The 27,954-nt window shown below is 40.4% G+C and overlaps 1 protein-coding gene across 8 annotated transcripts in view; it reads left to right on the forward strand.

Annotated features, from left to right (window-relative positions):
- Nucleotides 1-27,954, forward strand: part of AFF2 (ALF transcription elongation factor 2) — a 368,508-nt gene that overhangs the window by 199,771 nt on the left and 140,783 nt on the right. For all 8 annotated transcript variants that reach the window (XR_009725983.1, XM_061356781.1, XM_061356774.1 and 5 more), the window contains exon 4: nt 14,349-14,387. Coding sequence is in view for 7 of the 8 variants with exons in the window: in XM_061356781.1 (XP_061212765.1) it covers nt 14,349-14,387 (39 nt within the window). In the remaining variant the exon portion in view is untranslated. The remainder of the gene's footprint in view (nt 1-14,348; nt 14,388-27,954) is intronic.

Raw genomic sequence — 27,954 nt, forward strand, 5'->3', positions numbered from 1 at the left:
CTGCAACTTGAGGGACACAGTTGATCCAGTGGAAGATCAAGTTTAGGAGCACTGCCACTTCTATTGATAATTTTTGTATTCTGTTGGGTTTTACAAATTCTGGGAAGTTGTGAAATCAGCAGCAGACAGGTAGGTATTTCCTTAATTCACATTTCCATCTTTTAAACAAAATCTGTGTTGTTTCCTTCTGGAGCTCCTGCCATTGTTTTTTTTTCTTAATGAAAGTGTTTTACCAGATTGGAGTCCGTAGGAGACACCTCCATTTTTATCAGAGCAAAGGTTTTTTTAAAATCAACACGAAATGAATAATTTCCAATTTTCAGCTAAGAAGTTTTTTAAATGTCATTTTAAGTCCGAATCAAAGCAATTCCCCTTCTTCCCTCCAATTCAAAATTATTGCTAGACGACAAATTGCTTATTGTCTCTCTTGACAAAAGTGCTTGGCTCTCAGCCTTGCATTCAGATCCCCAAGCCACTGTCCAATGGGGAATTTATTCCTCATCTGTTTCCATTTCTACACTGAGAGACCAGCCTGGCCCATGAGCTGCAGCATATTCATGGGTTTTGCGATCCATATTTAATTCACCTAACTTTCAGTCTTTAACGGAGACACCCCAATTAAGCAGAGCAGTGACCCTGGCCTCTCTGTGTAGTCACTGCAGAAGTGAGTTCATCCGGAAGGTAACTCTGCCCATGGAAAATCTCAATTAAATGCCCAAAGAATAACTTCTCTAAGGTCAAGCTGCTGTATTCTCTGAGCAGTTCCACTGAAAGAAACCTTACTGGCTTACAGAGACATGCTGATAATGGGCTCACTGGCTTGTTAGGTCAGCCAGCAAGCGGATGGTGGAGGTTCTTGGGGCTTAAGTACCAAGTCATCATTGTATTTCTGGGGAGATCATTGCATTTCTAGGGTGTGATGTGAGACAGGAGGCTGCAAAGTCATCTCCAAGCTGCATTTATTCACCTGGAATGTTCAATGTGTCAGGCCTGATCTCAGTTATAAAATGGAAATAATAGATTAAAAGGTCAAACCCTTTATTGAGGATTGACATTTACAGCAGTCAGGAATCTCCAGTTGTATACAGCTTTGTGTATAAGTCATTCCTATATGACACCATCCTTCTGAGGATCTCCAAACCTGTGCTTTCCTGCTGTAACTAGGTGGTGGCTACTTAGATATTGCTTATTGTGTTTCTACAGGTGCCTAAACAAAGAAACACAGAGATTAGTTAACTTGCCCAAAGTTGTGGAACACCTCTAGCAAAATGAAAACATAAATTCCCAAATCTCCTCTCTGTGGCATCCAAATGATTTTATTTTCTACATTAATAAATTTCATCAGAAGATTTACTGTAAAGATTGTAAAAAAAACCCTGTTTGAAATTAACTGCATTTTCTATACAAGCTGACTGTTAAAAGGCCTGTGTCCTTGGTCCCATCGTAGGTGGTAGCAGTGGCACTGGATCATTGACAGGGTACGTAGCTTGAGTGCTGCGTGGGGAAACTAGGTTGAAGGTAATAGTCCAGTCAGGGATCCAGAGAGCAGTTGCTGCCTGTTCTGTACCAGGATCTGGCACAATCAGATATGTTACTGGAGGGGTCATGCTGTGTGTGTGGAAGAATGCTATTGATCAGTACATCACTTTTGCCGTTAAGATCTAAGTAGGAAGGAAGGGAAAAATAAAGACATGGACACTCAGTTCTGTGCATGTGCACCCATGTGCACATATACGCATGCAGGGTAGGAGACAGATGCCTGAGATAGGGCTGGTAACAGCAAAGTAATTAAAGGTGCTGAAGCACTGAGTGCCAAGGCACACTCTCCATGGGTACAGAAGGTTTGCTAATGTCACTGCTGATGTCCCTATGGTATCATGCAATTCTGGTGTGTCTCAGATGCCCTTCTGTGAGGTCTGCATTGCCTGGAGCCAGTCCATTATGTCCTTGCCTTAATGGTCTGACCTTGAGAGCTGAGCCTTGAGGTCACTGTGCCTGAAGGAGACCCAACGCACCCTGTTAATGTGGTCTTCAGAGCTGTTTTCTTCCCCTTGCTCACACATTGCTGTACCAGTATTTCTCAGTGCTTTGAATTAAGGAACTAACATCCTGGCACTAAGAATTTAAGGGACCTTGTGCAGATAGAGGCCGTGTATTTTACAGAACAAATACAATAGTAGTCTTGAAAACATTGATAAAATGACCTATTGTCACATAGTGGGTATTAGATCTCATTTTTCCTGTTCCCCCTGCCCAGTTCTGACTTTAAAAAGGAAGAAAAAATGACATTTAGGTTTTAATGAAATGTCTTTCAAACTTAAGTGCTTGCTTAGATAGCTTTTGAGATTAGTCTAAGAATAATAAACTGTTATTTATAGGGAACTTCCTAGCCAAAGACTTCTGGGCAGCTCCAGAATACCAGAACAAAGGATTTACAGCACACTGACTACTTAAAATGTCGATGCTATTTTCAGATTGAAAAGTCCTTTTTCCTTTATGACCACGTTTTGGTGAAGAGGAAGAGCTGTTTACGGATCCTTCTGGTTCCTCCTGAGTTACTCTTGAGAGTGTAAAACACATGGGTCAGTTTATTTAGCTTGAGTTTGGAGCTGTTACAGACCTGCATTGTCTTCTCTGCAGATTTTTTTTTCTGCTTATGGCATCAGTCAGAACAAATGGAGGGATAGGATTTGCCCTGGCTGCTGTAGGGAATTTTCCTGAAATGTCCCTATTCTCCTAATAAATCAGTGTCTTTCCTAGTCTGTTTCTGTTGGGATCCGGCAGCAGGTCAGCATCCTTAGGTAAAGAAAGGTTTCCTCCAGTGAGCAGCAGTCATAGAAAGTAAATTAATGGAAGCTGGCATCTGCTGATCTCTTTGACAATAAGGAATTTCACTGCCAACATTCAGAAACCATCGGAAATGGTCTCCATTGGAAACCAGATTTTGACTTTCTGCCCTGGGCTGCCAGAAGTATTTCAGCATAAAATGCTAAAGTAAGTTGAACTTTCAATTATAATTTCAATGACTGTCTAGTGAAATGGATTAATGCTCTGGCACTGCACCTTTGAGGCTTTGGCTTGAATCTTGTAGGATAAAAATCTGTCTGCTTTGACAGTTGAAAAGGTCAGAAGTGAAATAATGTCAGGTGGTCTTAGCCCAGTTCAGTGTCTCGATTAAGAAGTAGATGTAGAAGTTGTTGATGTGGGATATCGTATGAGATCCTTTACAATAATATAATATACATTTTAAAATACTTTTTTAAGTTTACATTTTAGCAGCAAAACCAGATACAGGCAGCTGCATTCTGGAGAGGCGGAGCTTATTCAGAGCTCAGGAACACTGGATTGGAACCTGAGCAAAATAGGGGTTACACTGTGCAGTATCTTAAGCTCAAAAGTTTGTATCCATCATGAAATTGATTTCTTGATACTTGGTTGTGTCAAGGGTAGTTCTCACTCAAGTATTTTTTAAAGTTTTATTTGGGAATTTTTATTAATTGAGAGTGAATGGAAATAACGTTTTTGTCACTGTTCAGGCAAGACATGGAGTCTCTTCAATTTACTTTTTGAAACTGCTGCAATCCAGTTCTTAAGCTTATTAAATAGGATCGTGTAAAGGAGCAAAATAAGGTTATTTGCCAAATGCATTTTGTCTCTTATTTGGGTATGCTTTTATATAATTTTATATGAAAATAATATTCAAATATAAATTGCTTCTCCAGACATCCCTACAGAAATGTCACTGCAGAAAAAATTTCTGGCAATAGTATCAGGGATTTCTGTTGGCGAAAGAGGAGCTTATTGGTGTATGGGGCCATGTGCCTCCATGATGTGTGCTGTTGAAGGGTTAGCCACAGGGACGGTGGCTATCAGAGCTGCAGAGAAGTTTGACTGCCTTTGATTTGTCCCAGCTTCACTTCTCCTCATGTGTCAGGCAGCCTTGGTGCTGCCCTCCTGAGTGAGGTTGCAGGTCTTTGCTTTTTTCAGTAAGAAACACACATACAAGATAGTGCAAATTGGAAATCAGCTGTCATGGCATGCTGCATAAATTACCCAGTTCTGGCTGGTAATCTGTTGCAGATGATTAAATAAGTGAGCAGTTATGTCCTTTTTCGCGCTGGTAGGCATCTTTGTTTTATTTAATTGCCTGTTCCTTCTCTCTGTGTGTATATGTGGTGTGTCATGGGTTTTTGTCAAGTTGTGTTCATATCTTAAGGCAAGGAAACCACAGTCTCCATGTGATCATGATGCAATGCAAGAGCTGATAGAACTGTACATATGTTGTAAAGATTAATTGGCATTCAGTTAGGCCCCATAAAGTATGGCATGCCATGAATTATCCTCTACTTTGCCTTCAATTTACAGTGCAGTTCAGTTCACATAGTGGGTGCAGGCTGAAAAAAAAAGTGTATTTCTGAAGTATAAAATGTGTACTTTTTAGTAGGCTGATCTTCCTGTTGAGAAAACCTTGGAAAAGCCTTGGAGATTCAGATACAGCTTCATTGTGAGGCGGTGGTAACATGCTCTTTCTTTTCTCAGCTGCGATCTACTAAGTGGGGCCCAGGGGACCACTGAAACCACAGAATTATCTTTTATTTGTCCTATAGATTTTTCTGACCAAAACCCAAAAGGTGACACGTTGCCATCCTCACACTTGGAAGATGCGGGGAGTAAATGCGGTGCAGGAGCAGGAAGCATTCCATGGCCATGCGGTGTCGACCTTGCCTGCTGCCTGGGAGGGCGAGAGGCCAAGCACCCGAGTGCAGCCCATTATTTCTAACAGAACAAAGTGGTAATTTTGCAACTATCAGGGCTCAAATATGGGACCATTTCCCTAGTAATAAAACTATTACTCTGTAACTGTTTACTTATCAGGAGACCATTATGTGATTGATGACCTGAAAATGGAGGTTATCTTTCAATTCATTTGAAATGCAAACTGACTAGAAAATCTATAGTTATTGCAGGGTATTTTTAAGCAAAATCAGGCACCTACATTGACTTCCTATTTACATTTCTTTGAGAAGAAAAATCACATAAAAGCTATCAAGAAACACATTTCACAGCAGGCAAATTAATTGGTTTTACAGTATTTGAATGGAGGGTTTGTCAAATAAAACATGCCATGACAGTTAATAGTGTCATTTAGAAGCAGCAAATTATTGGCTTATTTGTTATTGGATAAAAGGAAGGCAAACACTTTGTATTAGGAAGTTTTAATGTGTTTAAAATCCTCATTAGGGATTTATGGACATTCTTGCTTAGCAAAGCGCCTCATTAATTTGAGGCTAAACAGTTACTTCTGTGTTTCAATTCCAACCCCCCCCCCCCCCCCCTCTTTAATTAGATCTCGCATTAGAGTTTGGTCTCTACACCACTGGAGATGTAGAATTAATTAATGTGATTTATAAATCTAATGGAAATGAGTTATTCTTAGATATCTTTTCATTTTAGTGAGGGGTTTAACTGCATGGAGCATAAGTGCACCCAGATCTAAGAGATTTTGGGAGCTGAGAAAAAGTATGTGACTTCTGCATTGAATACATTTAGCAGCGTCCCTTGGCATTAATAGATCAAAGCATTTTAATTAGAAATGTAACTAAAAGAGAGGCCATAAAAATCCCATTCTAAATCAGATTTTCTTTGTTCTAAGTTCCATACTGTCCAAAAAGTGTTATTTTAGCTCTCGTTTTGTATGATAACCATGACAATCAGTGGCAGTTGAGATTATAGTGTGTCTTACTATTTAATGAGCATAAAATCTGGCTCTTAATGTAGTCTGAATTTGGATCCCATCCCAATAAAGACATAATCATTAATTTAATTTGTTAATAAAATGAAAATTGTTTTTCTTTCATATAGGAATTTCATTTATTTGATTGAAGCTTATGTAAAAAAATGTATTTGTGTGGACTAGTTATGCTAACAGGTAGTGTCGCTATTTAAACCCTAAGATATTTCAGAATACATTTGTTTTCTTTCCCGCTGGCAAGAACATATCTTTGCCCTTTGAATTCTGGCCCTCTATGTTGAAGACAGTCTGAGGACACGGAATGCAAGTGGTGGCTGTGTTAGAGGGACGTAGGAAAACAACTAATTTGCAAACAAGCTCTGAGCAATCAATTTGGGTCCCAGCATTGGCCTTGCAGCTGTGCAAGCTACTGTACAAATTATACCCAGGAGTACATTTTTCAGTGATGACATTCATACCTGCTTCAAAATAAAAGAAGTGGAGCAGACAACCAGCAGTCATCCACCGTATTCTTGTAGCTACAGTAAATGTGTTGTCAGATGTAAATCGATGCTTGAAAAGGTTCCTCTCTAAAACCGCAGGAAATGTTACAGTCTGAATTTTTGAGGTCACATAATGCTCCAGGTTACACTGATGCGTCTTTACTGACATCAGTGGAGTTTTAGTCATGTTACCACACTCTGACCGGTCAACGTTGCTACTATTTTAGCTGGAAGTTATACAAGCCCTGCCTGACACTGCTTGCCCTCTTGCTGCCATGGACTGGGAGCAGACACCGAATTCCACTTGTGTGAAATAGATTTGAAGGAGATCCAGTTCCAAGTTGTATTAAATTGTCTGTGTCTGTATAGTAAAGGGATTTTGAATGATTTCCAAGAGGTTCTACTCAAAGGGTTACACAGAGAATAAATATGGTGTCCAATTTACATCCCTCTAACTGAGGACAAGTAGACTTGGAAGCCAAGCTCTCTTCACACTCCTTTTATACTTAAACTGCTTCGCTGTCTTCAGAGGAGTTAGATTTCATTCACACTGGTAAAAGTAAGACAAGAAACAGACACTTGATCTTTATTTCTGCTGCACCATATATCTCACTGCACTAGACGGTTGCATAGTCTGCTAGTCAGGCTTTGATGTTTCAGGTGGACAAGTGCATGGTGGCATTTTAGGTCAGGGAGCCTTTTATCATCAGTTTGATAGAAATGTATAAGGTAACCTCTTCCAGAATAAGATGAAAATACCAAGGCATAGAAGAAAATGTACTTATTTTATACAAGTAAGTCATTGCAGTCATTGGAGGAGGAGGGACAGAGAGAGAAAGGAAGAAATAAAAGAAGAATGAAAAAAAGAAAATGTCTATTTCTAAAATTACTTTCTCTTTGTCAGTATTAAATGGTTGTAAGAGCTTTTATGCAAGCCAGTGTTTTGCTCACAAATGGAGGACTGCAAATGACACTTTTGTTGGGGGTAGGTTGCAGTTACTCTGTATCATCATGGTTAGCTTCTAAAATACTACATTCAGAATATTCCAGAAGAAAAATATGCAGCCTTACCTACATTAAAAACTCCCAGGAGACCTTGAAGTGAGAGATCACTTTATCAGGCTTCTCTCTCTAATAGAGTTTGGCAATTTACTGCATGAAAATAATGAAGAACCATTGAGTTTAAATTGAACATCAGCATATTGTGCTTTCATGGAGATTATTTCATGCTGATCAACATTGAAATGGTGTTGTTAGAAGAAAACATCAAAGAAATGAAAAAGAAAACATGGGCTAAATACAACATGCGCTGGGAAGAACAAGAAAAACCTAATTGTCACATCCAGGTCAGTCTAGTTTAAAAGTTGCTGTAGCAGAACTAAATGCCAGTGAAAAAACATCCTGCAGTTGGGGTTGATCTGACTGAGAAGTCACTGTAAGCCGAGTTCCCTGTAGAGAAATCAAACTATAATTCCTTCTGATTTGTGAGCTAGCACCCAAGTGTCTCAGCCTGGTGTAACGGCACCATTCTGTCTGGCTCCAGGTGGAGAGGAGCATGCTGGAGTCATTGGCTTTTGTATGAAACTAAAGGTACCCATTGTGGCAGTTTTGGCTTCTGAACTAGAGACCTTTTGGCAAGTTCTCTAAAGTCAGCAGGCGTCTGGTTCAGTCATGTTTTGGACCACACTAGTAAGTTGTTTTTCCTTGCTAGTGTGCTTTACTCAAGGGAAGAGGCATAAACTTCTCCATCCACTACTGGAAGAGCAGTAGTGACCCCAGCCCAGGCTGTCCTAGCTTAACAAATGAATTAACTTGACCCAGTCCTTAAATTTTAACGTGTTTTCAGGTTCTCCACTAAATGTGTATTTGACACAGCTGCCACTGCAGTATTTGAATTGAGGGGGAGCAGTGGAGTAGCTCTACTTTGTTTTAGGCAAAAGTTTTTCATTTTCTCTTAATTTTATATATATATATACATAAAGTATGTATTTTCACAGACCTTTTAATAAGGCCCAGGAGATATTTTGGGGGCTGAAATAATGGGAAATGCAGTCTTCTCTTGGAATTCTGGTTCAAGGATGGTGGAGGTACTAGAAAAAAACAGTGGATATATGTTATTTGGGGCCCACAAATGGCTCCCTTGAGAATTAATAACCCTGTGAAAAATGCATATATGTATTTGAATGCCAAGGCAGAAATTTAACTTGTTTTTTTGGGGATTGTTTGTTGTTTTTTTTAATACCACGTTTGACTTCCAGAGCCCAAACATACAGTGCTAATATATGGCGGTGATAATCTCATGAATATCAAATGTACCAGAAAAAAAAAAATTCCACTCAGGTTGCAGTATTCATGCCTTGCTGTTTTGCTGCTCGCATTCTTACATACTTGCACCAAAGTTAGTAAAGAAGAGCCAAGATCCTTCCAGCTGGTGAGGTTAGTTTGACATCTATTTCAGGTGTCTTTTACATGAATGACCCTTTGGGGATGAAGTACTAGCGAGCTAAGAAAGAGACAACAGCATGAACTGTGAAACAACCCAAGGAGGGCTCTGAGCAGTGGTGTACCTCAAATACATGTGAAACAGTCTGCCTCAGGAGGAGAAATGTGTAGTCAGATGGCAGCTGAGGGGTGGGCTGCAGTCTGAAGCAGCAGGTCGAGAAAAGATGTAGGAATGACTGAGAAAGGGAAATGAAGCCTGAGTGTGTAAGGACATACTGAGGCTATTAAAGAAGAGCTGATGTTGGGAAGCATGGCTCTGTCCTCCATTCAGGTGCAGCTAAAGTATTGCATGTTCTTAGATTTGTAGCAAGTGTATTGCAAAAATTGAATCACATAGGTTGGAAGGATGTTTAAAGGTCATCTAGTCCAACGTCTTATATATGGAAACCCTGCTGGAACCTTTGTTAATAGGAAGCCTGGCAGGAGCTGAAGGCATTCATAGGATAAGGCTTCTGCCTCAGTCCTGGTTTGGCTGTACTGTGGTTTACGCCCAGTTGGTAACTCAGAACCACAGAGCCTCTCCCTCACTCACCCCTCTTCTTCCCCACTCCAATCCCAGAGGGATCGGGAGGAGAATCAAAAGAATGTAAATCCCGTAGGTTGAGATAAGAACAGTCCAGTAACTTAAGGTATAACACAAACCACTACTGCTATCACCAATGATAATAATGATAAGGGAAATAACAAGGAGAGAGAATACAATTGCTCACCACCCGCCACTGATACCCAGCCTGACCTGAGCAGTGATCTGGGCCTTCCAGGTAACCCCCCCAGTTTATATACTGGGCATGATGTGCTGTGGTGTGGAATACCCTTTTGGCTCATTTGGGTCAGGTGTCTTGTCTCTGCCTCCTCCTGGCTTCCCGTGCCCCTCCTCACTGTCAGAGAATGAGACTGAAAAGTCCTTGATCTGGGTAAACATTATTTGGCAAAACTTAAACATCATTGTATTATCAGTGTTGTTCTCAGGCTAAAGTTGAAAACACAGCACTGCACCAGCAATTAAGAAGGAGAAACAACTGAACCCAGGGCAGTATGCTTCTGGTTTTCTCAGTGTTTTCCTCTTATAATCGTGTAGTGCACGCTGGAAATGATCACTCAAGGCTCATGCACATGATCTTTTCATGCTAGCAAGTGAAAAATCAATTTGTGTTCGAAGGAGTAAACAGTAGTATGAGCTTTACCTCCGCAGAGTCAAAATAGATTCCTTGATAAAGGAGATGACAATGAAAGCTGAGCTCTTGATGTGTAAGCACACAGGTGCTCATACACAAAAAATCAGAGTGGGTTTCCTACATTCATTTAACATGCTGCATTTATCTTTCCAGTAAAATAAAGATAGGAAGAAGTGATTACTTGCTGAATGCCAAATGTGCGTAAGTAAAGCCAGAGGGATTATTCACAATTTATCCAGATGAGAATGTAGTTGGTCAGTTCTGATAACGACATTATTCTCATGTATTTCTTTCTTCTGACTCTACATTTGAATTTTCAGAACTATTCTGACAAGTCTGTTAGAAGGTTTTGTTGCTATCATTTCTGAGAAATGCCTGTTGTTGGATGTAAATTACAGGGAAAAGAAGCTTACATGATTTTTCTGTGTTGCAAAAACAAAATCTGATCTCATCCAGGTTATAAACTGTCCAGGAGCTAAGAGTGGTCAAGGAACTGTTGAATGAATAAATGGAAGGTTAGATCAACATGACTCATCAGATATTATAACCATTCACCCAATGTCATTTGATCTGCATAACATTAAAGGCTACTATTCCCTCACTCTTAGATTTCTGACCTCTTTCCCTCCCTTTAAAGTTTAGCCCTGAGCCATCCAAGCCATACATTAAACCTTTGGTTCCACATCATTTAAGTTCTGTTCTGTTCTCTTGTGAGTCTGAAACATGAAGAGACCCTTATAAGACTGACTTGTATTAGGTAGAATATTTTGATCATCTGACCTGTCCCTTTTTTTTAGCAAGCAGCATTTAAAAGTAAACGGGAAGTGTTCTGATGCAAAAGAGCCTTGCCAGATTAAAATGAAACTGGAAGATGAGTTCAGTGTAGCATGTAGCTGTTTTGAATTGGTTTTGTTTTAATTGAAGTTTTATTACCTCAGGACGTCTGTCTGTGGCTTAGGTAATATTCACTTCTCTTCTGTCTGGGATTCATGAATGCACTGCCATCTGAGAGAACAGCTCATTATGTGAAATGCAAGTACTCAGTCTTACAGAAGCCAAATTTCTGTCCTTTTGGCTGAGTTAGAATATGCTGCTCACAAAGGAAGAAAAGCACCAAAAGCATGCACAAATGCAGGCTGTGACCTCCTTTTTAGGAGGTTACTGATGAAACCTGAAGAGGAGAAGGGTGGCGAATCACACAATGTGTCCTAAACCACTTCATTTTTATTAGATTAGGAAAGTAGTAGTATGGATGGTGTCCCATCTCTGCTAAACTACAGGAGGAGCATGGCATCTTACTAACGGCAATTCTAGTAACAATTTGTCATAGCACTAGCACTGGAGAAGGTGGTTAATATTGTATGTGCTCTGTTTCATTCTGTTCTGATGAATCTGTATGGATGATGCCGTGGTGTGCCATGGGGGGACTGCTTGCACTTGTTAGCTGAATGCAAGTGTTTATGGACAGTTATACTTCCAATTTTTGATTCATGATTTGAAAGGTTGAGAGGTTGCTTTTTTTCTTTTTCTTTTTTCATTTTCTTTCCCAGATAGACCAAGTTTCTAACAGATCTGTGCCTTTCAAGTCTCTTAGAATGTGTAACTGTAGCATGAATTCAGAAAAATGGTCTCATTTCTTTAGAAATCCACTAATAGTAATGTACGGGAAGACTCTTACATTGATCTTCGCTCGATAGCTATGTTGTAATAATTATTCTTTTAATGTTTGCATCAATCTAAATGTTTTCCTCTTTGTGCTAGCTCCTACTTGGATCTCCCTAGATGACAATCACAGCACTTTGACATCTTGCATTACTTTAATACCAGTGATTCAAAACAAAGCAAAGCCAAAGGGAACAAAAGTTCTGTCAAGCCATTAAAATCTTCTTTGCCATTAACACAATTAAATTGATGCATAAGCATTTAAAGTTATTAGTGAGTGCTGCCAGCAGAAGCTGATTGTGATTGCATAATATATAGTGGGCTTTATTAAAGTAAAATGGTATGTTTATTGTTATTATCATCATTAGTTCTGAAGTAACATAAACAGGGCTGTGAATTGTGTGAGCACTGTGAAACAAGTTAAAACATGCTCTGCCCTGTGTTAACTGTCAGGGACAGGATTATGACAATTAAGACGTTTCTAAACGAAAAAATACCCATGGTATCTTGGTTAACCATTGAAAACGGCATGTGTAATGGTAGGGAGGGATGTTAAATAAAGAGAGGACTGCTGTATCTCTGCTGCTGTCACTCTTCCCAGTCTTGACTCATTCAGCTGGATTTTGGGATGCTCCTCTTACTGCTGTGAAAGGTTTTGTGGTTGGTGTGCAAGCTGATGGGGGGAGTATTTGTTTTGTTTTCTCATATTCCAACATACTAATTTTTCAGTGAAAAAAATCAGGAGTGTATTAGAGACATATGTACTCCCACTGTCCCACTGCATAGTGCAGTAATACTGGTGCTTGCTGGTCTTAAAGTTAACTATTCCTCACTGAGTGGAGAGTTGGTATGGGGTGCGGAAAACAGGGATTAGCAAGGAACCTACAGGTATTGAGAGGGAAAAGTGTGATTTAAGTGAAGCGCTGGTGGATGAAGGAAGGCCAGTGAAGTACTGGAATATCAAGTTGTGCGGTATGAGGGTGGGCTGCAGTTAATGCTGACCATCCACTGAAAGTTCTCAAGCTAGGTTTGTTAGGTGGAATTTGAGCAGAGTAGAAACTAGGGACAAAAGGTAAGGCTCTTTTTTTCTGGTCAGTTGAGTATTTTTAAGTGATGCTATGGGAAAGAAAATTACAATCTATAGTTGCTGAAGGAGATAAAAATCACTAATATCCCTGCAGTGTACTCATATTCACTTGAGTACTTCTTTACCAAGATATTGATGAACTGTTGGAAATTCAGAGAACAGTGATGAAATCAGCCACAGGGAAGGAAAATGTGTATCAGGAAAGAAGGCAAAAGTTCAACATTCATCATTTGAGAAAAGTGAAGTGAAATTCTGCATGTCTGTGCATGGTGTAAATATGAAGGAAAATATGAGTAGTGGGAAGAGCTTTACGGAAAGGCTGAGGTATCACTGAAACCAAAATTTTAACAATTATCACACAAAAAAAAATCTGAACAGTTTACAGCACTGGTCCATATTTTATTAATGGAAAGGATGGGAGACCCATTTCCCTACAGTTTCTGTGTCAGACTAGTGATGGTACAAGAAGAAACAGGGAAAATGTGCTACTTCAGCAGAGTGTGAACTTGGTGATCTAATAGGTCATTCTGGTCTTCAGCTTTTGTAGGTGTGTGGATTTATTCTTGAAGCTTAGTGCTGGCTGAAATACAGGAGGAAAGCTGTGGTCAGTGCTTTTGGTCAAGCTCTATAGCAGATTAGGATGATAGGGTTTAAGTTTAGTCACGAGTGTCTTTTACCAAACTAGTTAACAAGAGCACTACAGTGAAGTGTCAGGCAGAAAAGTGTCACTGAATATTAATGAAATGCTTACCTGGTTTTTGGTACCTTCCTAAATATTGTTTCTTCTGTTCTGCTGTACCCCTGTGATAAGAGCCCATCACAACTACCTACAGGTGCTACAAAATGATTGTACACACGGGTCCACCTGTTGTTTATGTAATTGTTCACAGTGGTCAGAGGTTTTGAGCTCTTTCATGTCCTTGGAATGAGGGATTGTGGCACATGCTGTAAGTACCATTTAAAAATGAGTATTTTCAGTGGGAAGGCATTAAGGGCACCACTCTGTGTGTGCATGGGTATGGTTGTGTGCATAGATATATTGCAACTTTCTAAGGGCAAAAGGAGTATTTGTCAAGCCTCTTGAGGTGGATTCCCCTGTGCTGTTCAGTCTTCAGAGGATACTTAACCTGTGACAGTCTGATGAAGTGAGAGACAACAAAATCAGCAGCCACCCTTACAGTCCAACCAGTATTTTACTACAGTATGTATTTAAGTTTTAAGAGCTGCCTTGGCTGTTAGCCTATTAAGCTGTAGGATAAGATAGTTGATGATAGCAGCTTTCTCCTAACTGTTATCACCTCTGTCCTTTGCTGCAGCGTGCAGCAAGTTAAACCAAACCTCGCCTTCTCTTTGAAGGCTGCTGATAGGAGTAGCAGCGGGATCTTCTTCAATACAGAAGTTTCAGGCAATTCCAGTGCCAGTCCTCAGCTGTGAGGAAATCAGAGTACTTTATTGCTTCAGAAGTATTCTTAGTAGCACAAAGCAGTGCAGAAGAAAAAACCCAACTTTTGACAAAATGGATCTTGCTGATGATTTATGTTGATCTGAACTGGAAAATCTGGTAGGCAGCAAGCATGGATACAGCAGTCTTCAAACAGTGGCTTGTTACCTGTTTACCTCTGTGGTTATAGTCACTGAACTTTGCATCGAGCACCTGACTAAACATTTCTTTCTTTCTTTACACCTAGGTTCCCAATGACTCCAGCTGTGTGGAAGACATATTACGGGTGAGTAATACCCTTTGCTTTTCTGTATAACTGTAGTGCTGCTATTTCATCTTTCAGGGAAAAGAGTTATATGGCTGTCTTTAACACTGTAGGCAAATAATAACATTTTAGTGGGTCTGTATTAAAAACACACAGGCAAGTGGTAGGCCCAGGGTGCTCCTTAGTGAGTAAGGTTAGTTCACCTCATACTCTGCATCTGTCAGCTTGTCGCAGTTAGGATTTACACATGCTCCTGGAGTTTTTAAGCTCTTAATCTTTGTGGGTCTCTCCAGGACATATTTCTTTCCTACCCTGAGGTGGAGTTACCTTAATTCTCTCACTTGTAGACTGACCTACAGTCTTCTTCCTTCTTCACCCAAGCTACAGTTGCTCATCATTCATGATTTTGTTAAACACTCCGTTATTTCTTTTTCCAGGAGCTCTGTTCAGTGGTTTAATACAGAAAATTAAAACCATTCCAAACTGAGCATTGCTTAATTGCAAGAAGATCATATAATAAAGGGGACTGTGCACAAATTGTAAATCTGCATTACTTTAAGATAGGCTTTTCCTCAGACACCCCAATTTTGGCGTCCCTGTTGGCAGTGAGATTTGTCTGGGGTCAGGTTTGCAACCCAGCAGTCCCTATCTGGAACTTAGGTTTTTGTCCTCGTGGGTTGATCTCTCATCTGTCAGAGCTACTTCCTTGGATTGACAGTCAGCTTCCTGGGGTTCAGTGTAGAGGGTATAAAATTTAAGTGGGAATTTGTGCTGACCATGTTCTTGCCACTAGGAGCAACTGATGCAGACCTGAAATCACGTGTAACAGTTGTGTCAACTTGCTTGCAAATACATGGACTTGTTCTTACTTATAAAATGGGCTTCTCAGTATCCACTGCAATCCAGACTTAAGTAGTTTGGGAAACTTGCTCCTGTTATGTGCACACACGTTATCTCGGGATGCTGTTGCTGTCCTTATAGGTTGCCAGTGTTGCTGCAGAAGTATGTTGAGCCAGCAGGCAAGCATGCACGTGCAGACCTGCAGTAACAGAGTATACATCTGCATGTGCACCCAGAGGCAATGAATAGTTAATAAATAAAATCTAGTTTCAACCCTCAGAGTGAACAGGGGTTTAATACCTATTGAACACTAAGGGAGAAAAAGCAAAGAAAATGTTGTAAGGCTCTTTGAAATACTTGGTACATTTTAAATGTCTCCTTCCCCTGTTTATATATTTCAATTAGGTTCTTTACTATAGTTGTAATGAATGACTTGTTAGCTGGGGAAAGCAGTTGTCTCCAGTAAACAGCATCAAAAGGAAATGTGATGTAGTGAATTTCAGGGATCAATCATCCAGGTGCCAGTTTTAATGTGGGAACAGTGCATATAAATCATAGGAAGCAGAAATGTCCTTTTTCTAATCAAAAGGAGGTGATATTATTTCCTACCCCATGGCTGCAGTTTAAGTCAACAGAGTGTCCTAGGCTCCCTTCTGAAACCTGCTGTGGTCAGTGCAGGATTCTGCTGATGATGACAGCAGAGGATGGGGATGAACTTCAGAGTCCCTGCAGCTGGTCCCAGTAGGCTGTTAAACTTGGGGTGGACAGAGCAGGGATGTAGCAGGTTTTCATGTCTCTGGTGATCTGTCCCACATATAATGGGCAACTGGAAGAGGGGTATAAACCAGCAGATCTTTCTTGAGGGCTGGGTGCAGATGCCTGGAGGCACTCCCAGTGCCCAGCCTTGCCATTCAGACATGGAGCAAACCTGTCAGGTACAGGCGTAGCCAGAAGCTATATTGAGCGCATGAGACCGCATGTGCCAGGTACAGGGTTGGCACAGAGCAGTGAGTGTGGGACCTCACCACATGTGCAGCTAGGTGAGAAAGCAGCAGATCACAGAACCGCTTCTGAGGCTGCCCATCAAAGGCCCAGCAAGTCCCAGTCCCAACTGGTTGCCTTCAGTGGCAGCTAAATTAGGCTTTCAACTTTCTATGGTGGCTGAAGCACACGTGGAAGTAGAAGTACCTCAGTTTTGTTAGTGACTTTGTTCTTCTCAAATTTATAATGCAGAATGAGCTAGTGGAAAATGTGTTTCGGCTGCACGCAGAGGATCATATTCTACTTGATAGGCAATGAAGAGAAAATAAAAGAATGCGATGCCCAGCAGTAGTCAAAATCCAGTCTTCAGGCTCCCCATGGAAGGCCTGTGTCAGGAGATTCAGGTTCTGTGCTCCAGATGAAAGGATGACCCTTGGTTTCAGCAGCTGTTTGTGCTTTAAGAGTGTGGATTAAGTTCCTAGCTCTGACAGATCCTTTTTTGGCCTTTCAGGGCCATTTATGTAGACCCTGAAGAGCCTCTGGGAGTGTGGCCCTCTGCTCCCTGATGGCAGTTTCCCCATGTAAAAACTAGGCTATTAACATTTCCGTCCTGTCAGGGATGTTGCAGAGGTAAACAAGAGGAATTACAAAACGGGTCCTGAAGGTAGACAGATGGGGCTGTAATAATGTGCATTTTGACCAACCAAACCATTGACAACTACTGGCAATTTCTGCTGCGAGCCACGTCCGCTCCTGAACTGTGCACCCCAAAGTGCAGGAAGAAAGGTGCTGCTGCCTGCCTTGCCCCAGCCCTGTCTGTCTCCCTCTCCCTTGGGAGAGATCATTTCATGCCTTGAATTTTGCTCCTTTGTCTCTTTTTCAGTCAGGGGATTAAGTGACTTAATTCAGTTTCACCCCTCTGAAAGACACAGTAATTCTTCTAGGTTTTTTTTCTTAGGCTTTACAGGGAAGAGGTACCATGTTAAGATTTGTGACCTCTGATTTTACAGAGCTCTTTTTTCAAGCTGAACTTGATTAATGGGTTTTGTAATTGTAGAGGTTTGCAATTCCTAATCTCTCCTTTTTTTCTTTTTTTTCTTTAGGAAAAAAAAGTTTTAATTGAGTTTATGGTCAAAAATTTCCATCAGAGAGAGGGAAAAGGTCTTGAGTCTGTTCAGACCCCTGAGTCTTCAGAGGCAAAATTTCAGAGTCCTTCAGGTTTCCTGAAACAGTCAGGCACTTATGTCATCTTGTGTAAATGCTTTAAGGACTGTTCTGATACTATAACCAAAGGTTAATGGCAGAGCGGTCTCTTGTTGATTTTGCTTTCCTAACCATGATGGCTGTAAAGGTTATTAATAATAATAAAATAATCTCTCTTCAATAACTAAGGCCAAGCTTGTAAATGTGGTACAGGAGATTTGCATTTCATGAAGGTTTCTAATAGCAAATTAAAAGATGAAGGTGAATACATGGGTGGTCAGTACACTTTTTTCTGTTCCAAAATGTGGCTTATTTTTTAAGCTGCCATAACGGCTTTGAGAGTGTGGGTAACGTGGAAGACAGGCACTTAACAGTGTATGAGTGTGTAAATCACATTATATTAATACGGACTTAAATTAAGTTGTCACTTGCTATGTGCAGCCATTGAAAAATGAGTTCGTTGAAAAGTTGTGATACAAAGTGCAAATGGGGCAGTAAAAATGACATTTTAAGCTGGTGTTCTGATGCTGTTACTTGTGCCACTACTACCAGTGCTCCATCATCATTCCCTGCTGTCATGGCATGTTATGTGACATGCTCTGCTGGTCCCAGTATAGGGCTGCGTGTCAGTGCAAACCAGCAGACATCCTGTTTCTACCTAGAATGAGCACAGGAGGGACCTCCCTTCGCATTGATTTACTTCTGGGCAGAGAGGTGATAAGCATACAACATTACACGGGAAAGAAAGGAAATCTTATTTAACTACATGTTCTTGAGGACTTGCAGTGTAAATTGAAACTTTGGGCTATGTGTTTAGGCAATTGATTAGATGTAATCTCCCAGCAGTGAGGCTCTGGTCTGTACATATAGAGCTTTCGTGTCTGTGTTGCTAACCATCTGGGCAGGCACCGCTGTCTAAAAATCTGTCCCTGATTAAAGGAATGAAATAATTCTTGTAGATGCATATTCATTGTAGTAAGCCGTCAAGTAGCTAGATGGACTCTTCTGATGTTATGTGGACAGCTGTGATATTAATTAAAGGCTTTCTAGTCTGGAAGCAAAACAAATCCTAAATATAATTCAGATTGTAATTAGTATAAAATGACTAGAGTTAAATGAGCAAAGTCTGTAATTTGTATAGTCTTCTGTTCTTCTGATGACTAGCTAATATCTAATGACACTGGAAAATATGTAAATTGATCAGCAAGTGAAGATGCCCTTGACTGGGCAAATTATGTGTAGTACTACCTTCCTTATGCCAATTGAAAGCACTAACAGATTTAATGTGTGTCATCCATAGCTGAGGTGAGCTGTTCACAGAGCAAAATTAGACTGTAACAGATACAGGCTGTTATTTGACTCAGTAATTTTCTCTTTTAAATTACAAACCAACATTGAAGAACAATGCTAAACCCATTTATAGTAATTGTACTTTGAAAGACACAGGTACTCTGTCCAGTGTAGTAACAAATGTATTTAGTAGCTGATGGGCAGTTTAAATACTTTCATGTAGAATCTGGGGGCTTGCTGAGGAGGACATGATGTGAATTTCAAATGACCATCTAGACGTCATTGGACAAGTGAATAACGAGCTGACTGGCCTAGTAAATCATGTGAACCTGTCAACTGTGGAAACACGTTGGGGAGGAGATGATGTCAAGTAACGGTAACTTAGCAACCTGGCATTTAGCTGTCCAGAGAATGAGTAAGAGTATCTACTTTTAAATAGCTGAGTAAATAAATGAATCCCTATACATCTTAGGTGTGCTATAAAAATAGCCCAGCACCGTATGTTTTCTGTCAAGCTGCTTCTTTCTCCAGGATAAGGTGATTTATTATTTCTACTGAAATGAAAAAATGGACTGAAAAGTTAACCCATGTGTAAACGTGTATCTGCGGCCTTTGTCCCTTGCCTGGTGTGCAGCCTTTGGAAGCATGTAAGGAATGGGTAATATCCTGTTTTGAAAAAGGCAAAGTGTTACAACAGTAGTTTTGGGTTGTTGGTTGGTTTTTTTTCTTTAGACTTTGCTTACGTACATGAAGATTTGGATGAATAAAACCAATTAATATCAGCAATTTCTGAGCCATTGAATTTTCAGCTTTTTATCAGCATTTTGTCAATGGAGACAGAACCAGTTTCTGTTCTCACATCAAAATATATCAAGGGGTAATTCCACTGACATCTGATCTCATCTGAGTTCATTGAATTCTTCTTCCTCCCACACTGGTATAAATTGGCAGCAGCTCCAACTTACATCGCCGCTGCTGTTATTAAATAAAAAGGAGTTACCTCTGCATTACTTTAGGTGTACATAAAACCAGCAACTAGTCCTTTGCTCTGACGACTCTCTAGATGTAGACTTGCCCCAGAAAAACAAAATGCTGAGTAGTTTTTGAGAAAAGCTCATTTCTGGTTTGGAAGGTGATCAGCTCAGTTCTTGTCTCAGAACCACCACAAGCATTCAGCAACAATTTCAGGAAGGTCAAAAGAAGCCTTTTCCCAGCTTTGTGTGAACTGTCCAGCCATATACGCACAGGCACAGAGAAATTGATGGTTGGAGTCATTTGAGGATGGCACAGTGTAGTCTTGATTGGAGCTGGAGAGTGCAACCTTAGGTCCTCCCAGCGTAGAGTAGACCCTTAACCCAGAGGTTTGCTTTGGCCGATGTGAGCTACACATGAACACAGCAGAACAGGATTATTCAAGTTTTTGGCCATTCATCTTTACCAGGACAACATTATTGTGCTGTGCGTGAGAAAGGCACCTCAAGAGCGTTACCCCAAAGCTGACTATATTAAATTGAAGGTACATAATGTAGAAAACTCAGCATTAACTTTAGACTAGTTGAGTAGGAAGTTGGCATGAGTCAGTGCTTGAGGACGCAGCTTATGTGACTTATTCTGTAGGCCACCGTTGCAGTGCTGGCATGGCATGTTTAGGTATGAGAGGAGTTCACTTGTGATGTATACTATAAATCTGTTTTGTGCTGCCAGATCAACCCAAAGATACTACATGCTGTCGGAGAGGTGACGGGGAGGAAAGGTTGACTGATCTGACAGATGCATGTGGGTGTGCATTGTTTCCTGTACTCGAAAGGTGTTTTGCACCTGCCTATTATAGGGATAAATACCTTGTCAAGATGTAAGGAGCAAAAGACTAGACCTTTGTCAGGACAGACAAGCAGGATCTGATTCCAGCCTGCAGGAATTTATCAAATAAATATTTTATTTTTGTAGCAGTATTAAAGAAATTATTTAGCAAAGAACTTTCAAATGTAAAATCTGATCATGATGTGGGTCTGTTGCAGCCTGTATACACTGTAACAATAAAAAAAGATTACAAAAGGTATTCAGGAAAAGAGAGATTGCAATGCATCTATTTCGAACTCACTATTCAGTTCTGTTTTCTTATCTCCTTAACCATAATACTTCAACATACATTTTTGTACAACCAAATGGAAATACTGCTGATTTTAGTAGTATTGTATCATTTGATTATCACTGCCAGATTTACCATCCCTACTAAAATTATTTTAAAGTGAGCTGACATCACAAGAGTTCAGACACATTTTACTGCTCCTGAAGAGAATGAAAGCACTTTCATTAGAAATGAATGACTAAAAGAAAAAGTGTTAATACTTGTCTGTTTTCCAAATGCTTCAATATCTCTTTTGAACCAAAACAGCCACCCTTATTTTCTCTTCCTCATTGACAGTCACCTCAGAAATGATCCACTGTGCATTGCAACATGCTACAGCATCCTCATTCTGATTTGGTACTCTGTTATTATAAAAATAATTATATTTCATGAGAATATACAAAATATCTTTTTAAAAAGGTACTTCAAAGGAGAAAGTGATTCCAGCAAAGTCGCTGATGTGGAGGAAGTGATAGTAGTTTAGCAACTTCTGCGGAAGATCAGGTGCACCCTCTGCATCACTTAGAAGTTTGGGTCAATTTATATACTACTTTAAAAAAAAAAAAAACTTCTAAGTTTTGTAGTTCCAGAAATAACTGAAGTGAAAGAGACAAAAAAATGTGGGAAGATGAGCACATGGGGTCTTGAGTGGACAGTATCATAAAACTAAGATTCCTACTCCAGATTTGCAGACTCATGGGACCTGACTTCCCATCCCTTTTCATCATTGTAAATAAAGAGTAGCTCCCTTATCTTTGAGTGAAAGTGCAAGAGAAAACGGACCCAGGGAATCTGGGATGTCACACCCACTTTGACCTTTTGTATGCTCCCATGAACAAACAAGGCTGCGAGTGCTGAACTGGATGGCAAATTTTGAACACTTCTACACTATTACAGTGTCAGGCTGTAGCTGTACCAGGTATCCTCCCTTAAGTACACTGTACAGATTTATGTTGTATAAAAACATGGATAAGAGCTGCAGAGCCTGTTGTGTGCCTGTCCTGAAGTCCTGCTGCTGATTCCAAAATGACCAGTAACAGCAACTAGTGGCACAGTGCGCAGTGTGGTGAAGCAGAAAAGCCATCTGAAGCTCCTGTACTCCACTTGCACATCTTACTGCCAAAGTATTAAAAATAAAATCTAGCCCTATTTTGAAATATACGTAGTAGAATATTGCCTTGGTCTCAGATTAATCATTTCTGTTATTTCATCTTGTCCTGTCAGAATGAAACATAGTTAAATATGTGCATTGAGTGTTTAAACTGCTAGGAATGTTACCTTTCATTTAAGTAGATTAATAATGTGTACTCTACATAACAAATTGCTTTAGGCACAGAATGAAGACATTGAAAACATATTAAAATCGAGTTAGGCTTTATGAAATGAATGTATGCTTTAGAAACAATTCTGGTATGAAATGACAAAGCCTATAGCATCTCCTGTGGCTCTTTATTGCACAAAAGGGAAGGTTTCCATTTTTGCAGCCCTGAGGGTAAGTTTTGTGGGTTGTAAGTCCTGGTAGGAAGCCTCCCTGTATGTCAACACTGCTGAAGAAGCTGGTGGGGCCCATGAAGGGTAGATTGGCCATGTGTGGTTAGTCAAGAGAAACAGAGCTATGAAAAAAACAGACTTGCAGTGGCCAGGGGAAGGATGGGGCTGGAGGATGTAACTGAATGAATCTTAAGAGTTTCAAGAGCTCTCCTCTTCGAAATTCTCTTCTGAAGTTTCAGCTGGCCGTGACAATCCAAACCTGGAAAAACTGGCTGATGGTTGGAAAACATATGGAAGGAAAGAACCAGAGAAATTACCAAAAAAAAAAAAAAAAAAAAAAAAAACAAAGAGGCCAGATACTTGAGGCATGCTCAGTTTCACTGTTTTAAATATACTCACCATGATGCAACCATTGATGCTTTACTGCTCTTGTGCTCTTAGAAGGAAAATAAGGCAGGACAAAGATGACATCTGGAGTAAAACTGAAGTTAGAAGTTTGAATCTCGTTGCTCTCAGAGGAGATGAGGGGTAGTGTTCTGTTTCAGCAGATATCAGGAATATTTATTGCTCTTTTCTACATGTACTGCAGTCTAAATTTGACCCAAGTCACTCCTAATCTCTTCTTCTTAATGCAAGAATACAGACACCAGCTACTAGCTGAGTTACAGGCCAAGAAGTATTTTTTCCTGAGAGACCCCCTGGACAAGCAGGTGGACTTTCTCTTTGGAGGGGTCATGTGGTGACACTGTCAGCCTTGCCAGCTTCCATGGCGTCTGGGGAAGCTGTCTGGCATGGGAAGATAGTCTTGCAGTCATCATCTGTCTTAAGTTCAAGTTATTCCACATTCTGTAGGGAAAACAGTTCTGGAAGCCGGCTTTTTGAGAGGAGCAATTTCTGTCTTTACTTTCTTGCCATTGGTCTGTGGGCTTTAAGACTGTCAGAACAGTCAGTGGAGCTGTTTCTGAAGTAGTGTTCCTCCTTAACTGTAGAGATTGTTTCAGCTGTCAAGAGTCTTCAGAGCACACCACTTCACACCTGCCAGTAAAAGAATGATAGGGTCCATCTTCCCAGCTCTTTGAACATCCTCTTGGTAAATGTTTGAATACACAGACTCAGATAAAACATCCTACCTTTAATCTTCCTGTATCACTTTGAGATACCCCTTTGCTCCACAGGGTCTTCTTCCATGAAGTGGCAAAATAGAACCTTGTCCATACTGCCATTAGTTGCAAGCAAAATACATTGAGGTTTTCAGCTGGAATTATTGGTGTTATAATTGTGCAAAAGCAAGCCTCAAATCAGATATTTAAAATTATAGTACATACTGTGGTTTATCTATTGCTATAGAAAATTTCTAACATTTCTTTAAAGAAAGCGTGTCTTTGAATTTAATGGTCTGAGAAACCTTATGAACTTCCAATCTATTTTAGCCATATATTCCAAATTGTGCTTATAATTGTGTTTTTTATTGAATATGTACGTTCCTTTCAATTTCTTAATACAATCCATGGGGTTTAATACATATTTGAGAAGAATGCACACTGTGGATGAGAGGCACTTTGAGCATTTTCAAATTGTCACAGTAAAGTTGTCACATTTGTTTAATTAGCCTGTAGCTCCTTCCACATTGGTTTATGTCAGCTGTGTAACAATCTCTTTGGATAGCTAGAAAATCTGACCAGAATGCTTTTTGGATTTTTTTGCCTTTTTTCTGCCCTTTTATTTTTTTCTTCCCAAGGAATTTCTCACATTTCTGTATGATTTAAAAGCAGTCATATGGGCACACAGCCTTGCAGAATTCAGCTGAAGAAAATGTCAGGCTGTAGCATTAGAAAGGAAAATGGTTTTATTAGTTCAAGGCATTGAGGTGTTTGTTGACCATTGTTCAGAGGCAAGAGATAAAAGACATGAATTTGAAGTTCAGACCTAAGAGCCCAGATTTATGTTTCTTCAACATTCTGCATGCAGTGTTTATTCTCCCTGCTGCAAGTGTTTCTGTATTGCTTCCCAGGGCTCCTCTGAGGGCAAGGGCTCTGCTGTGGGTGTCACTGGAAACCCTGTTCTCAACAGTTTACAGCTCTTAGCGAGTATTTCTTCTATTCCAAAATTTCCGTGGAACATCTAAGCAAATACTGTTTAAAGGGAGGTGGTAATAATACCTACTGGTGCTTTGTAGGGTGAAACAGGAACATCGACACACATGGACTTAAGAGACTTTCATGGGTTGTAAAAAAAAGTGGGAGGCCAGTGTAATGTTCCCTGTATATGGTGCTGGTTGAGCAGGTGCTTTAAGTTATGGACGAAATTCCACCTCTGGAGCCAAACTGGAAAATGGCAGGCGTTGATGTCTTGTGAGTAATGCTTTGAAATATTCTGATGGATTTTGCTGCACAAACTCTAGGCATTAAAAGCCCCTTTGGGCTTTGTAGTGCTTTAATTTCTTTGTCATGAGTATACCCTCCTAAAGATTATGCTGTTTGTGTATCCCAAGGTACAGTAACCTTTAAAAATATTCTGAGACTCAGAAAAAAAAATGCTGTTTGATTTGTAGGAGAACATTCCCAGTAGTAATGTTGTTTGGGTTTTTTTAATCAAGCCAATTAATCCCTTTTCACTTATTCCAGTATTTTATAATTTCTAACCTATTAATCCCATAATCTTTTCAGTAAGAGGTCTGAGCTGCCAGTTTATCTGAAAAGGGAGTGTTGTACCAATCATGAAAATTGGCGCTCACAGAAGAGCAGCCTCTTGCAGTTCCTGAGTTCAGACAAAAACAAAGAGTGCAGGTTCAACAGGGAGGCGTTCACTGGAGGCTTCTTTCCATGAAAGTAGTTGCCACCACTTTTTCCTTGGCAGTTGTTTCTTTTAAAAGTCATTGGTGTCAGTGCCAGAAGAACCCCAGAAGTGAAACTGGTTGAGCCACCATTGCTGGGACATGCTCAGCAAGCCATGAGGATATCACATCATCATTCCTGTGCCTTCTCCAGCCCTTCCCCATCCTTAGTAGAAGCCTCCCATGAGATCATATAAAATATCATAGAATAGTTAGGGTTGGAAAGGACCTTAAGATCATCTAGTTCCAACCCCCCTGCCATGGGCAGGGACACCTCACACTAAACCATCTCACCCAAGGCTTCGTCCAGCCTGGCCTTGAACACCGCCAAGGATGGAGCATTCACAACTTCCTTGGGAACCCATTCCAGTGCCTCACCACCCTTACAGTAAAAAACTTCTTCCTTATATCCAGTCTAAACTTCCCTTGTTTAAGTTTTAACCTGTTACCCCTTGTCCTGTCACTACAGTCCTTAATGAAGAGTCCCTCCCCAGCATCCCTATAAGCCCCCTTCAGATACTGGAAGGCTGCTATGAGGTCTCCACGCAGCCTTCTCTTCTTCAGGCTGAACAGTCCCAACTTTCTCAGCCGATCTTCATATGGGAGGTTCTCCAGTCCCCTGATCATTCTCGTGGCCTCCTCTGGACTTGTTCCAACAGATCCATGTCCTTTTTATGTTGAGGACACCAGAACTGTACACAGTACTCCAGGTGAGGTCTCACGAGAGCAGAGTAGAGGGGCAGGATCACCTCCCTTAACCTGCTGTGTACGCTCCTTTTGATGCAGCCCAGGATACGCTTGGCTTTCTGGGCTGCGAGCGCACACTGCCGGCTTATGTTAAGTTTCTCATTGACCAACACCCCCAAGAACATGCCTTGAATGTGTCAGTGCTTCTTCCTCTGGCTCTGTCTGAAAAGGTAGTTTCTGCCTTAATAGAGAGGAGATGGTGTTATCAAACAGCATGAACATTTTAACACTGTCAAAGGCCCACAGCAGACTTAGAAATGAGACTCTTGGGTTGTTTGAATTCTTGCTGCTTCACCCCTGACCCTGCTCCCTGCTTAGGTCACTCATGTGCATTGACTGCATCAATACAAATCTGGTTTGTAAGTTGACAAAAAAAAAAAAAAAAAGTAGCAGCCTCTAGCTGTGCCAGGGGAGGTTTAGACTGGATATTAGGAACAATTTCTTTTCAGAGAGGATGATCAGGTATTGGAACAGGCTACCTAGGGCAGTGGTGGAATAACCATCCCTGGAAGTGTAGTTGAGACCGTCAGTGACATGGTTTAGTAGTGGACTTGGCAGTCCTGGGGTAATGGTTGGAGTTGATGATCTTAAAAGTCTTTTCCAACCTGGTTTATTGCGTTTCTGAAAGAAGTTGTCATGATCTCATTACCATTTTTCTTAATATGGTCAACGTAAACTGCAAGAAAGCGATCATGTTTGAAAGGATGCAGGAACTACTTGTGTGCTTTGAAAAGACTTAGCCTGGGAATTTGACTAAATGTATCACTCGGTCTCCTTTGCAGCAGCATTGTCATTTTATAACATCTTTCACTTACAACACAAGTAACCCTTCAAAAAAAATGCCGTGTTACTGCATCTAGCCTTTGTATCTCTCCAGCAAAGTGAGATCAACAACTGCTGCCGGTAATTACTGTAACACAACAACAGATTGCACTTCTTACTAAAAAAGAAAAAAAAGACGAAAAAGAAAAGACCCTGATATGCTATTCCTAATGAACAGTTTGCTATTCCTGTTTGGCCATCTAGAAGCAACAGAGATGATACATGTCATCATCTAGTAATGTAGATACATGATTTTTAAATGCTGGAGCACCGAACTTGTAGCATTTTAGCCCTGTAGCTTTTGTGTGCTACTTGCTGGTTTTCCTGTGGGAAAAAAAAAGTAGTGCAGTGTTTGGAGACAGGAAGGTTATGGACTTTGCCCTTTTTCAGCCCAGCTTTTAGGAATTAGTTTGTTTCTATGTAGTTTGCTGTCAGAAAGCTTTAAAAAATGCAGGGATGGAAGGAGGATATATTAATCTGGTGTATAGTCGGAACATGCTGATTTCAGACTTGGTCTCTGTGTGGGACCAAGCAGCCTCAGCTGTCATATGTCTTCGTGGCAGTTCTGAGTATTTAATGTTTCCAACCTCATACTTATTAGCTTTCTATGAAAAAAAAAAGCTGGGAAATGAGGACTCATGTACATGCATGTGACAGTGGGAATCTGTCTACCAGGAATACTCCAAAGCCTTCATACCTTAAGGAAGATCAGAAAAGACCTCAGCGTGTTTTGGCTTCAGTTTTCTTTACTGTTTAAGCTGGCTTTTTTGGGAAAGGCTGACATGCCAAAACAAGTACACGTTGTATCAAAATATCTTCTATAACATACATCCGTTTTTTTCTACACCTGTTAGTTTAGCAGGAGTGGATCAAAGGGGAGTGTTGACATGGTTTACAGGACACACAGATGCAGGAACAGACCTGCTTCAAGACACAAGTGAAGGAAAGGAAATCCAGACTGAAATGTTTGGGGTTTGGTTTGGTTTTTTTTTCCCCCAAAGGCTAAAGTTACTACAATAAATGCCAGGTCACACAGTAGGGTTTCAGGTGGCTGCTTAGGTCTTGCCCTAAGAGAAGAGAATTAAAGGGCTGAGTGCAAGGCAGCAAGGACTCTACCTCCTTGTTACAGGCTAGAACCCATAGTATTTTTTTTTATTTTTTTTTTGGCAAACATGCTAAGCTTTTAACCTTAAAAAACCCCAAATAAACAGGGTGCCAAATGAGAGGATCCAATGATCAGGCTCCAGTTTGAA

The sequence above is a fragment of the Neopsephotus bourkii genome, unplaced genomic scaffold (genome assembly GCF_033783945.1).
Source record: "Neopsephotus bourkii isolate Nb327-2 ecotype Australia unplaced genomic scaffold, CSIRO-AGI_Nbou_v1 NB_867, whole genome shotgun sequence".
Lineage (NCBI taxonomy): Eukaryota > Metazoa > Chordata > Aves > Psittaciformes > Psittacidae > Neopsephotus > Neopsephotus bourkii.